At 47.1% G+C, this 13,204-nt stretch overlaps 1 protein-coding gene, 1 long non-coding RNA gene and 1 other non-coding gene across 6 annotated transcripts in view; 1 reads left to right on the plus strand and 2 right to left on the minus strand.

Annotated features, from left to right (window-relative positions):
- Positions 1-645: 645 nt before the first annotated feature.
- On the minus strand, positions 646-783 carry LOC114810640. Its single transcript, XR_003758335.1, has one exon. It is a non-coding gene; the product is annotated as a small nucleolar RNA SNORA7 (small nucleolar RNA).
- Positions 784-5,951: 5,168 nt separating this feature from the next.
- On the plus strand, positions 5,952-10,159 carry LOC114810278. Of its 2 annotated transcripts, none has more exons than XR_005659855.1 (2): positions 5,952-6,451; positions 9,440-10,159. It is a non-coding gene; the product is annotated as an uncharacterized LOC114810278 (long non-coding RNA). The 2 variants fall into 2 exon arrangements; XR_003758001.1 differs by lacking the exon at positions 5,952-6,451 and adding an exon at positions 7,931-8,017.
- Positions 7,924-13,204, minus strand: part of SYT9 (synaptotagmin 9) — a 90,963-nt gene continuing 85,682 nt past the window's right edge. The window contains exons 6-7 of one of the 3 annotated variants that reach the window (XM_029061426.2): positions 9,431-9,555; positions 7,924-8,011 (exon numbers count right to left, since the gene is read on the minus strand). In XM_029061426.2, the coding sequence (XP_028917259.1) occupies positions 9,432-9,555 (124 nt within the window). In that variant the 3' untranslated portion in view covers positions 7,924-8,011; position 9,431. Of the gene's footprint in view, positions 8,012-9,421; positions 9,561-13,204 lie in introns of those variants that run through there. The other 2 variants (XM_029061425.2, XM_029061424.2) reach the window with 2 other exon arrangements.

Here is a 13,204-nt window from a genome sequence, read left to right on the forward strand (position 1 = left end):
CTCAGTTCCCTTATCTGCAAAATGGGGATTACATCCTCCTCCCTCCAATTCAAATTCTGAACCCTATGTAGGACAGGGACTGTGTCCAACCTGATTATCTTGGATCATAATAATAATAATTGTGGTATTCATTAAGCGCTTATTATGTGCCAGGCACTGTCCTACACGCCGGGGTGGATACAAGCAAATTGGGTTGGACACAGTCCCTGTCCCATGTGGGGCTCACAGTCTAAATCCCTCATTTTACAGATAAGGTAACTGAGGCACAGAGAATGAAGTGACTTGCCCAAGGTCACACAGCAGACAAGTGCTGGAACTTGGATTAGAACCTATGACCTTTTGGCTCCCAGGTCCATGCTCTATCGACTAAATCATTCTGCTTTTCTAATCTACCCCATCACTTAGAACAGTGCTTGACGCGTAGTATTGTTTTGATCTATGTTGTTTGAGTCATCTCTGATCCATAGCGACGTCATGGACACATCTTTCCCAGATCACCCTAACACCATCTGCAATTGTTCTCGTAGTGTATCCATAGAAAAAGGTACGGAAACGGTTCGCCATTGCCTTCTTCTGTGTAGTAAACTTGAGTCTCCGCCCCTGACTCTCTCTCATGCCACTACTGCCCAGCACAGGGGAGTTTTGACTTGTAGCAGATTGTCTTCCACTCGCTAGCCACTGTCCAAGCTTGGAATGGAATGGATAGGCCTCTGTTTGACTCTCCCTCCCTTAGCCGAGACTGGTAGAGTACTGGAAACTCTTCAGGTGCGACCCTGAGAGGGGTGACACATAGTAAGTGCTTAACAAATTATATATCTACAGATATAAACATATATATACTCACACATATATTTATGTATAATAATAATAATAGTATTCGTTAATACCATGATTATATATAGGTCTTTGAGGGGAGGGACATATAGGTTTGGTAGCCCAATTGCTCAGGTGATGAAGCATTTATTGATCCTACATCTTCATTCATTCATTCTTTCAATAGTATTTATTGAGCACTTACCATGTGCAGAGCACTGTACTAAGCACATCTTGCTAAGGGACAATTCCAGAGACTACTGTTGATGGCAATTCAGCTGTTCCTTTTATATGCCTTACAGGCGACTGAATCCTATTTCCTGTGGCATAGATTAGCTAGAATTTATTGGACAAGTTTTTAATAAAAGGGTAGAAACAACCAAAAGAATTAAATCTTTTCCTATTCCCGTTTGCAGCAGCAAGAAAAGAAAGTCAAATGCAGAGCTACATAACAAAATGGTGGAAGAGTTTAAATCACTGTTAAATATTATTTTCATTGATTTCTTTGTGCAAACCTTCCAGTAATAATGGAGAATTTTAAAACTTCTAACTGTGTTTGCCCTTTGGACTAAATAGTGTCATAATCTATTGTGAAGTACAAATAGCAAGGAAAGGATAAGTACATGAGGGAGATGAAGCAGCAACAATTCTCAGGCTAGGTGGATGGTTCCAGCCAACTTGAAGGTGTCTGCTTTTTTGTATATGCCGCTTTCCTTGGATGAGTTTTTTTAATCTTTTAAAATTTTTTTGTGGTACTTGTTAAGCACTTACTATGTGCCAGGCACAATTCTAAGCACTGGGGTAGATACAAGGTAAACAAGCTGGATACAGTCCATGGACCATATGAGGCTCATAGTCTTGATCAGAGAAGCAGCGTAGCTCAGTGGAAAGAGCACGGGCTTGGGAGTCACAGGTCATAGGTTTGAATCCTGGCTCTGCCACTTGGCAGCTGTGTGACTGTGGGCAAGTCACTTCACTTCTCTGTGCATCAGTTACCTCATCTGTAAAATGGAGATTAAGACTGTAAGCCTCACGTGGGACAACCTGATTACCCTGCATCTACTCCAGCGCTTAAAACAGTGCTATGCACATAGTAAGCACTTAACAAATACCAACATTATTATTATTATTATTATTATTATTAATCCCCATTTTCCAGATGAGGTAACTGAGGCTCAGAAAAGTGAAGTGACTTGCCCATGGTCACATAGCAGACAGTGGCGGCGTCCAGGTCCTTCTGACTCCCAGACCCATGGTCTGTCCACTAGACTCTGCTGCTTCTTAGTTCTGGAGGTCCTTTGTGTTCCATGCTTTCCAACCTCTCCTAGTAAAACTCCTTTCTCCAGGCTGGAGCTGAAGCTTGAAATGGCTGATGTTTTCTCCCTGGCTACGTCAGTTACTGATTTGAAACTACAGAACAGGATATTGGTGCTGGAATTCAGCCCAGTTAAGCTTTGTCACTGATAGGGAATGACAAGAAACCTCAAAACTCCAGTTCATCTTCAGCACAGTTCTCAGACAAGGATGGATATGTTTAGAATGATAATTTATCAGCGGATATAGCCACCAGGCACCTCCCTCAATGTCAAAGGCCCTGACCTTTGGGAGGATATTCAGATGGAGTTGGAGTCTCAACCACACAGAGATGATGATGATGTTGATAACAATAATAATAATATTTATTCAGCGGTTACTATGTGCCAAGTACTGGGGTAGATATAAGATGATGGGGCTCACAGCCCAAGTAGGTGGGAGAACAGGCATTGAATCCCCATTTTGCAGATAAGGGAACTGAGGCACAAAGAAGTTAAGTGGATTTCCCAAGGTCACACAGCAGACAAGTGGAGGAGCTGAGATTCGAACCCAGGTCCTATGACTCCCAGGCCCCTGCTCTTTCCATTAGGTCATGCTGCTTCTCAGAGTGGTCAAACAGCAGACAAGTGGAGGAGCTGAGATTAGAATCCAGGTCCTCTGACTCCCAGGCCCCTGCTCTTTCCATTAGGTCATGCTGCTTCTCAGAGTTCGAGCTGACACCTCCAAAGGGGGAGTTTGAATATCGATGAGATTTTGTCACCCCTTTAGATGGACCTACTACAAAGTCCCGACTTCTGACCCCAGGATGATGAGCTGTCTGGGCCTTTGCAGACGGCTGCTTATGTTGTGTGGTCATTTCTCCACAGACGCTTTCCCATTCCCTGCTCTGGTCTCTGGGCAAGCATTTGTCACTTCTCTGAAGGTGTTTTTCACTTTCCTGAAAAGAGTCCTCGAATCTTTGCCTCTGCAATGTCTCACAGAGATGCCCGACCATCCCTGGGCCTAAATGACATTTTTGGTTTATGTTGAAGCCTGGATGAATCTCCAGCCACTCCTGAAGTGCTGGGAAAAGGGGATCAATGACCACTGAAGCGAACAAAGAACCATGAAAGCTACTGATTGGGTCTGATGGAAGGAACCTATTTTAAAAGGCTTCCTTTCCAGACTTTAAGCCCCTGTGGGCGGGAATCATGTCTACCAATTCTATTTTATGGCATTTTCCCAAACATCTCCCAAACACTTAATTCAATCCACTAAACACTGAACATACCCCTGATTGAATGCTTAATTTGGATATTGTGCATTCACTCATTTTGTGGAAGTTTCTTCCAGGGAGCAGGCTTGCACTAGGTTTCTTGCCCTGTAAGGAGAAAGATGCCTTTTTTTCCCCCTGGTATTTGACTAAATGTCAAAATCTTGAAGGATTCCCATCTTCCTTCTGGATGACGAAGCCCTAGGACATCTCAAAGAAGCACTCTAGAGAGTCGAGAGGGTCGGATTGCTTGGCGTGACAATGGTGACCTTCTGACCCTAAGGGAAGTCTTCACTTTAGGCTGTCTTCCCGTCATCCCTTCAGCCCCATCACTCTTCTTGGGGAAGGCTGCCGTTGCCACTGTAGCTGGCAAATTGCCCACTTCACACGTCGGCTTCTGCGAAAATTGGCCGAGAAATCACCCGCCTGAGCCAGAACCCTGTCACGTGACCTGTAAATTAGTGGAACAGGTGGAATGCTGTGGTACACTGGGTACACTAAGGTCAGAATTGCTTGCTGGATGACTTCCAAATGAGGTCTGGCTCTACAAGAAGCAGCGTATCAAAGTGGGAAGAGTAAAGACCTGGGAGGCAGGGGCCTTTGAGTTCTAGCCTTGGCTCTGTCTCTTGCCACACTAGACTGTAAGCTCGTTGTGAGCAGGGTCTGCTTATTGTTGCATTGTAGTCTCCCAAGTGCTTCTTACAGTACTCTGCACACAGTAAATGCTCAATGAATACGACTGAATGAACTTGCCTGCCGTTTGACCTTGGATAAATCACTTAACTTCTCAGTGCCTCAGCTTCCTCATCTGGAAAATGGAAAGACAATATCTCTTCTCCTTCCCCCTTAGAGTGAGAATCCAGTGTTGAACAGAGACTACCTGGATATCTTTAAATTATACTTAATAAATCATTTATTTAAATTAATGTCTGTCTCCTCCACTAGACTGTAAGCTCGTTATGAACAGGGAATGTGTACACCAACTCTGTTGTATTGTACTCTCCCAAGAGCTGAGTAAATTGCTCTGTCCGTAGTGCTCATTTTACAGATGAGGTAACTGAGGTCCAGAGAAGTGAAGTGACTTGCCTATGGTCTCACAGCAGACATATGGCTGAGCCAGAATTAGAGCCCAGGTCCTTGACTCCCAGGACCGTGCTCTAGCCACTAAGCCATGCCCTTAGTAAGTGCTTAACAAATACCATAATTATTATTATTTTGTTATTATTATTATTTTTATGATAGAGTATTTCCTTCAGGTGGAGCAGGCTTGTTAAACAGAATTCCCACAGCCCTGGCCCTGAGATGCTTGGATGGCTTCAGCTGTGAAAATGCCATTCTCAATAACAACACTTTCAGAGTTCTTGAAACAGACACCGAAGCTTTAATAGAGAAATACAAAAGAGGAATAAATTACAATCGCAAGGTTTCTGACAGAAACTTTTCTCAGAACAAAAATAGTTGCCCACACTAGCTCTCTAGAAACAACTCACAGTACATTTCACTGGTGTTAAGAAATTAAGAAACGTCAATCATCGGCGCCCCTCTAACCATCTCTGCCCGATTGACCCTTCCGGAAAAACAGAGCCACCTATGGAGTGTGGCCCCTGGCACGGGTGTGGCTTTGCTCTCCCAAATTAGACAGGATATGAAGACAAAGCAGGACTACTGACTGAACAGGAAATAGTAGAGTCCTACACCGCTTGGGTTCATCGAAACCAAAGTCATAGCAAAACGGCACAGGTCTGCTCACGTACCTCTTGCAATGAGTGGAACAGAAGATCACGACCAAGCATGCAACTGAATAATAAACCATGCCAGCTTCCGAAATGAGTACATCGGGCCAGGGGCACTGGAGGTGAAAAGAAAGAGAAGAAACGATACACGCACGCACACGCACACACACATACGCACACACAACATACACACACACACACACCATACACAGACACACAAACACACTTCCCAAGACCCTTTTTGGCGAGGCTTCCCTCCGAGCCCAAGCCTGTCAAGATTAGCCGGAGTGGCCATCAGTTTCCTCGATGTCATCCTCCCAGACAGCCCCACGGCCACCAGCCCGCTGGCGTATTTATGGGGATGAAATTCCTTCCCGAGAATCGCCTGGGCCTCATCCGCTGGCCCCTACGGCTAGTGGCCGCGGCCGTTACACTATGAGCCATCTCTGAATGCCTGAATGCACAGCTCAAATTTGGCCATAATTGAGGCTGAAACGCTTTTTATCGGAGGCAACCCCACAGTGTTTCAGGACTGGGGTTCCGGGATGAGCCAAAGTTCCTAAGAGAAAGGCCGGTCAACACAAACGTTCTTCTCTGTGACTTTTGACAGTCGACGCCTTCCCTCCCTCACTCTCAGGGCTTTAGCCGGACAATCTACACATGCCTTTCTTTACTGCTACATTGAAAGCTCCCCTGCTAGACTACAGTCTAGCTCCGAGGGTAGCGAGCATGTCTAACTCTATTGTATTCTTCCCAGCCCTTAATTCAGTGCTCTGCACCATGTAAGCTCACAGTAAATACTATTAATTCATTATCTCCCCCTCCCCCCATGGATCTCTCAATGAGGTGGGCTCACACCCCCATTGGAGTCTGAGCTCACAATCATCTTTGTCCTGGATATAACTGAATACAGGAAGAGTGATTTTTTTTTCCCTATCCCCCAGTAAGTTGCCTTAGCTGTCGGTCTGCCAAACCTCTTTCCCCAATCTGTAGTCTGACTCCTTTTTTCACATCTTTTTATGGAAAATTTCAAAACCGCGTTTCTAACAGTTTGGTTCGTATGGGGAACCGGCCTCTCCATGCTTTTAACACTGTGGAGACACATTCGTGTCAATATGTTTGCAATCTGCCGTGTTTCCCCAGCACTCCAAATGTTTGGCAACGCAGCCTGAGGAAGAACAGGTGGAAAAAGTTTGCCTTGAATTTCCCCTACAGCAGAGCCACCATTTTTTTCTTCATTTCTGCCCCCCAAACCAGATTGCCTTTCTCTTTGGCTCCCTGAATCAGACATCACCTGCAAGTCACCGTCGGCAAACTCGGGATCTTCCCCTGTGGATAGGTATGTGGAGACGAGGGGCTGAGCTTAGCCCCCCTCAACCCACTCCCTGATCCTCCCCGTCACTCCCTCCTCCGTCTCCCCCATGTCTGTTAGGGCAGCTTCACTATGGCTAGGGTGTGCCGGCTATTCTTTAAGGATCATTGTCAAAAGAAATGCTTTGCAAAGACTTTCGGGATCTTACGATGAAGCCCCAGATTTTATTTCCTTAGGACATTTCTCTTCTCAGACGAAATGCCACAGGACTGGTGGGTCGGGGAGGAGCGGGGGCGGGAGCAGAAACCAGAGTGAAAAATCTCCCTCACGGCGCTCTCTAAGGGAAGAAGGTGGTGAGGCATGAGGGCCAGATTACCGAGAGACAAAGGGAAAATGGTGACAATCCAGAGAAGGTAGTGCCACAGAGCTACTGACAATCTCGAGGCACATGCTATTAGGTATCAGGGGACCATGAAAGACACACCTTACTCTTTTGGGTCAATATTTTAGGGCCCTTCTGGGAGTGTGGAGACATGTGGGGGTGGGAGCTGACATTGGAAGTTCTATGGAGGTTTCCCACCATCCAACGGTTAAAAATTAGGTCACCCAGTAGGGCTTGGGCATGTCACCCTTCCCTTGTCCTCTGGGATCAAAGGATGGCCCCCAACCCCAGCCCAGGAGAGAGGATGAGAATGTAGAGGATGAGAAGCAGCGTGTCTCAAAAGAGCCCGGATCTGGGAGTCAGAGGACCTGGGTTCTAATGATGGCTTTGCCACTTGCCCTCTGTGTGACCTTGAGTGAGTCACAACTGCTCTGGGCCTCAGTTTCCTCATCTGTAAAATGGGGATTCAACAGCTGTTCTCCTTCCTGCTTAGACTGTGAGCCCCACACGGTACAGAGACTGTGTCCTATCTGCATATACTTGTATTTCCCCCAGCGCTTAGGACAGTGCTTGGAACATAGTAAGCGCTTAACAAACATCACAATGATTAGAACACAGCTGGGTCAGTAGCTTCGTGAAGGGGAGTGGGGCCAAGAGCTCACAGCTTCCGGCTCGGTCCTTCAAGTCCCGATCCCAAGCCTGGCGGCAGGGGAGGGTGCCGTGTTCGCTACAGGGGAAACCAAACAAAAACTCAGATCCAGGGGTGTAAGGCTTAATCCCGACTGGAAATACCTGAGACACCTATTTGCAAGCCTCGCTGAGCCGTTTACAGTTCTGCGGAGGTTCGAACGTGGGTTCCGGGGGCGGTCCGGCTCTCTGGGCCGCAGCCCGGTCAGTTTGGCTTCCAGACTGGGTTGGGATGGGCCGTCTCCAGACACCGGGGTCCCCTACGGCCCGTGACCTATCGGCCCCATCCCGGAGCCAAATATGACCTCTTTCTTCAGCCTGGCCTGCCCGGGGCGAAATGACTCTCAGCCGTCCATCCGCGGGAGAGCCGAGGGAGGCTTCGGGGTGTGAGCCTCAGATGAGAGCCCTTGCCAACGATCCAAGAGTCTTCGCCCTCGACTGGCCTCTTCCTTTCAGAGACAGGGTTACCACCATTGCGTCAGGCCCGTGGTTTGGATGGGGGATCCTGAGAGCGATTACTGAAAGTAAAATGATCAATCATATCTATTGAGTGCTTATTTTTTTAAAAAATGCTATTTGTTAAGCGCTTACTATGTACCAGGCACCATACTAAGTGTTGGGGGTAGAAACAGTCTAATCAGATTGGACAGAGTCTCTCTCCCATATAAGGCTCACAGTCTTAATCCCTATTTTACAGATGAAGTAACTGAGGCCCACAGAAGTCACACAGCAGACAAGAGGTGGAGCCGGGGTTTGAACCGAGGTCCTTCTGACTCCCAGGCCCATGCTCCAGCCACTAGGTCACACTGTTTCTCAATGGCCTGCCCTATTTGGTCTGGAACCTTTAGAAGTTGCTTGGGGTGAGCACACAAACCCAGCTTCAGACTGTATAGAAGGGAGAGGATTAGAGATGAGTCATTTTCCCAGAGGATAAAGTGAGACCTCGAGAAACAGAATCTGAGAGGCCTAGTGGAAAGAGCACTGGCTGGCAGTCAGGAAACCTGAGTTCTAATCCTGGTTCTGATGCTTGCCTCTTGTGTGACTCTGGACCAGTCTTTTACTTTCTCTGGGTCTCAGTTTCCTCATCTGCAAAATGAGGATTAAGTTCCCCCAGTAGATCGTAAACTCCTGAGGGTATGTCTGTCTACTAGATCGTACTCTCCCAAGAGTTTAGAACGGGGCTCTCAATAAATACCACCGAATGCCTGAAAACCCCTCTTTTCATTCATTCATTCATTCATTCAATACCTTTATTGAGCGCTTGCTGTATGCTAAGCACTTATTAACCACTTGGGAGAGTACAATAAAACAATAAACAGACACATTTCCTGCTCACAGTGAGCTACCTCTTCTCCCTCCTCCTTAGACTGTGATCCCCAAGTGGGACAGGCATTACTGATCAACCCTGTATCTGCCCCAACAGTTGATACATACTAAGAACACAGTAAACAATTACCACAGTAATTGTTAATTACTGTTATTATTTAGGATGCCCACTAGGGATGTCCTCAAGGGGTAAGCATCTGCTCTCCCTCACGGGTGGCTGGGATTGAACCAGTTTTCAGGTTTGGGCTTAGGAGAGGTCACACTCCCTGAGCGGAGGAGTGACCACAAACAAAGCAGAGAGACCTGGAATGATTTTAGAATCAGAATGGCATAGTGGATAGAGCACAGGCCTGGGAGGCAGAAGGTCAAGGGTTCTAATCCCGTCTCTGCAACTTCTGCTGTGTGACCATGGACAAGTCACTTCACTTCTCTGGGTCTCAGTTCTCTCATCCGTAAAATGGAGAATGAGACAGTGAACTCCATGTGGAACAGGGACTGTGTCCAACACGATTTGCTTGTATCCACCCCAGAGCTTAGTACAGTGCCTGGCACATAGTAAGCGCTTAACAAATACCACAGACATTATTATAATTATTATTATATTATCTTACCTCAACCAGCGAGTGCCAGTGAGCGATTGGCTTCCGAGGGTAGGACAGCATCTCGCTCCAGTGGTCCCGGCCCAACCTCTCCGCATCGTTGCCTACTTGACACACGCCGATGACTTCGTTGTGACCTACACTGTGAAAACGGCCCACCATATTGCTTTGTCTTAAAATTTGTGACATTCAAGAACAACCGGCACTTCTGTTCTCCACCGTAGATGGCCCCCTGGTCCCCTGATCCAGAGAGATCAACACTGGACCCCTTGCTACTTCCTCTTCCTCTCTCTCCTCCTCACCTTCTGACTCCCAACCCCGTGCTCCATCAGCTAGCCACGCTGCTTCTCTAGAAGAACGCTGAGAATCACTGCCGGAACATGTGGGCTTCCTGGTTCAGCTGGGCATTTTCTGCCCTGTCTTTCTCAACCAGCCTTCGCCTTTCCCGGCAGGACATGTCCAGAGACCTCATCCCTCCTGCTCTTTCCCTGCAGCTTTCCGGCAATGGCACCAGTGTGCGGAGATTCCATTTACCTCAGACACAGACCGGCTCGGGCCTTGAGTCTTCCCCAGCCCAGACTTCTGACACTGGACCAGACAACCACGGTTTGGCGGGGAAGAGCGAGATGCACTGCGAACCTCGGCACTTGCTCTGTCAAGCCGATTGGCTGTGCTGAACAAGCCAGGGAAATGTCACTTGAAATGTTGAATGGAATAAATTGGTCTGCAGTAACCAATCAATCAATCTGTGGTATTTATTGTGTGCTTAGTATGTGCAGCATGAGAAGTAGTGTTGCCTAGTGGATAGAGCACGGCCCTGGGAGTCAGAAGGACCTGGGTTCTAATCCTGTTCTGCCCCTTATCTGCTGTGTGATCTTGGACAAGTCACTTCACTTCTCTGTGCCTCAGTTCCCTCATCTGTAAAATGGGAATTAAGAATGTGAGCCTTGTGTGGGACAGGGACTGCGTCTTGTATTTACCCCAGCACTTAGAACAGTGCCTGGCTCGTAGTAAGCATTTAACAAATACCACAGATATTATTATTATTTGCAGAGCACTGTACTAAGCTTTTGGTTGAGTACAATGCAGCAGAATCAGCAGAAATGTTCCCGGCACATAGGTTACAGTCTAGAGGGGCAAGCTGGAGGAAAATAAATGCTACTTCCTCCTAGTGATCCTTCATTGGATTTTGCCTTGGGAATGGGTGAACCTCTGCCAGTTAATGGGTTTCTTTCTTCTTGAGGTTCACAAAGTCCTGGGTCATCAGTGCTGCCATGGGCCAAATTCTTCATCGGGGGATAAAACTGGCCATGGGGAAAACTAGTACGGACCCAGTCCCAAGCCATATGCAGGCAAAATGGGACAGATGAAGGATTGTGTTTGAGTAAATATGCTAAGGAACCCAGGATACACCCTATCAATTGTTTAATTGATTGACTGATCATGCCAGCCAGCCCCAATGAGTATTTCTGACTTGTGGCATTTAGTCCTTTAGTCCTCTAGACTGTAAGCTCGTTATAGAGAGGGATTGTGTCTGCTAATTCCGATGTATTCTCCCAGGTGCTTAATATAGTGCTCTGTACATAGGAAACGTTCAGTAAATACCATTGATTTGTTGATTAAATCATTTCAGACTGAGTCCATCCTGGCACTTGGCTGGGGTAGGTGCAACCTCCGGTTGGGTGGGTGAGCTGGCGGCCTGGAGCAGTGAGTGACCCTGGGGACTTTGGCTTGGCGGTCACTGCAGGCCACTTTCAGTCAATCATTTGTATTCACTGAGCACTTACTGTGTGCAGAGCACTGTACTAAGTGCTGGGGAGAATACGATATAACAATGAACAGACACATTCGTTGCCCACAACAAGCCTACAGTCTAGAGGGAGAGAAATACATTCATATAAATAAATAAAATTACAGATATGTGCTTAAGTGCTGTGGGACTGGGCGGGGGGATGAATAAAAGGAGCAAGTCAGGGCGATGCAGAAGGGAGTGGGAGAAGAGGAAAGGAGGGCTTAGTCAGGGAAGGCCTCTTGAAGGAGATGTGCCGTCAATAAGACTTTGAAGAGGGGTTGCCACAAGAGAGGAGGAAGAAATGGGGAGGGGCCCCTCATCCTGAAGGCAGAAGCTGTAGAGGCCCCTCCCCAACTGATTTCAGTCCCCTTCCCCAAGGAATGGTCTGGCCTAGGCTTGTCCTGTTTCATGTCCAAGACCTTGGAGTTGGTCTTGAGGATTACAAACCAGAACCCAAGCCACGTGGGAGATGGCAAATGAAAAATGTTTCATTGTATGCCAGCTGACATCTGATTTGACCTCTGTGACTCTGAGTTCGTGTTCCTTGCTGCCATTCAAACATTCATTTTGCAATCTGGACATTTTAATAGTATTTGTTAAGCACTTACTGTGTGCCAGGCACCTTTTTAAGCATTGGGGTAGATTCACTTTAATCAGGTTGGACACAGCTCCTGTTCTACATGGGGCTCACAGTCTTAATCCCCATTTTTTGGATGAGGTAACTGAGGCCTGGAGAAATTAAGTGACTTCCCAAGATCACACAGCAGACAAGTGGAGGAGTTGGGACTTCTAGTTCCACCCAAGTTCTTCTGACTCCCAGGCCCATGCTCTATCCACTAGGCCATGCTGTTCCTCTGACTTTAAATATTAATACTATATATGTATATATATGTGTGTTCAATATATATTGTATATTGAATTTGACAATATTACTATATTTATACTGTATTAATGTGAACATTCAACACCCAGGAGAATGTAATGGACACCCATATGAACAAGGCAATCGGACACCCGTGGAGAGTTTAATGAGTCAAAGTGGCCTTTATAAACAGCAACTGAAGATGTGTGGTGGGTGTGGGTGAGGTTGGCAGGGCTTTGAAATGGGTCCTTTCCGTGATGCTGCCGGGCTGGAAGGCAGTGACCTTGGATGTTGGGATTTTCAGAGCTGGAGAGAAAGATCTGGGGATGTGGGGGCCTGGTTATCCCTCGACCCTCATTCAGCACCCCCTAAAAGAGGGGATTGGGCATCCATATAACTTTTCTCGTGACAGTGGGGGAGGAGCTCTCCATCACCTTGCCCCCTGCTACCTCACCTCCCTTCTCTCTTTTTACTGCCCACCCTGTACACTCCGCTCCTCTGCCGCTCACCTCCTCACGGTCTCCCATTTGCTCCTGTCCCAACATCGATCCCTGGCCCATGTCTTACTGCTGTCCTGGAATGCCCTCCCCTCCTCTTATCTGCCAAACTAACTCTCTTCCCCTCTTCAAAGCCCTACTGAGAGCTCACCTCCTCCAGGAGGCCTTCCCAGACTGAGCCCCCCTTTCCCTCTGCTCCTCCTCCTCTCTCCCCACCCCCCACCCTCTGCTCATCCCCCTTCCCCTCCCCTAAGCACTGTGTTCATTTGTATATATTATTTATTACCCTATTTATTTTGTTAATGAGATATATATCTCCTTGACCCTATTTATCTTGATGATGTTGTCTTGTTTTGTTCTGCTTTGCTTTGCTGTCTGTCTCCCCCGTTTAGACTGTGAGCCCGTTCCTGGGCAGGGATTGTCTCTATCTGTTGCCGAATTGGACATTCCAAGCACTTAGTACAGTGCTCTGCACATAGTAAGCGCTCAGTAAATACTATTGAATGAATGCTGAATGAAAAAATACTATTGAATGAACGAGGGTGAAAGAGGAAGGAGAGTGGCAAAGAAGAGAAAAGCGAGAGAGGTTGAAAGAGAAGAGAAGAAACACTTAGGCTGTCAGTAAACCGGGGAAA

The sequence above is a fragment of the Ornithorhynchus anatinus genome, chromosome 3 (genome assembly GCF_004115215.2).
Source record: "Ornithorhynchus anatinus isolate Pmale09 chromosome 3, mOrnAna1.pri.v4, whole genome shotgun sequence".
NCBI lineage: Eukaryota > Metazoa > Chordata > Mammalia > Monotremata > Ornithorhynchidae > Ornithorhynchus > Ornithorhynchus anatinus.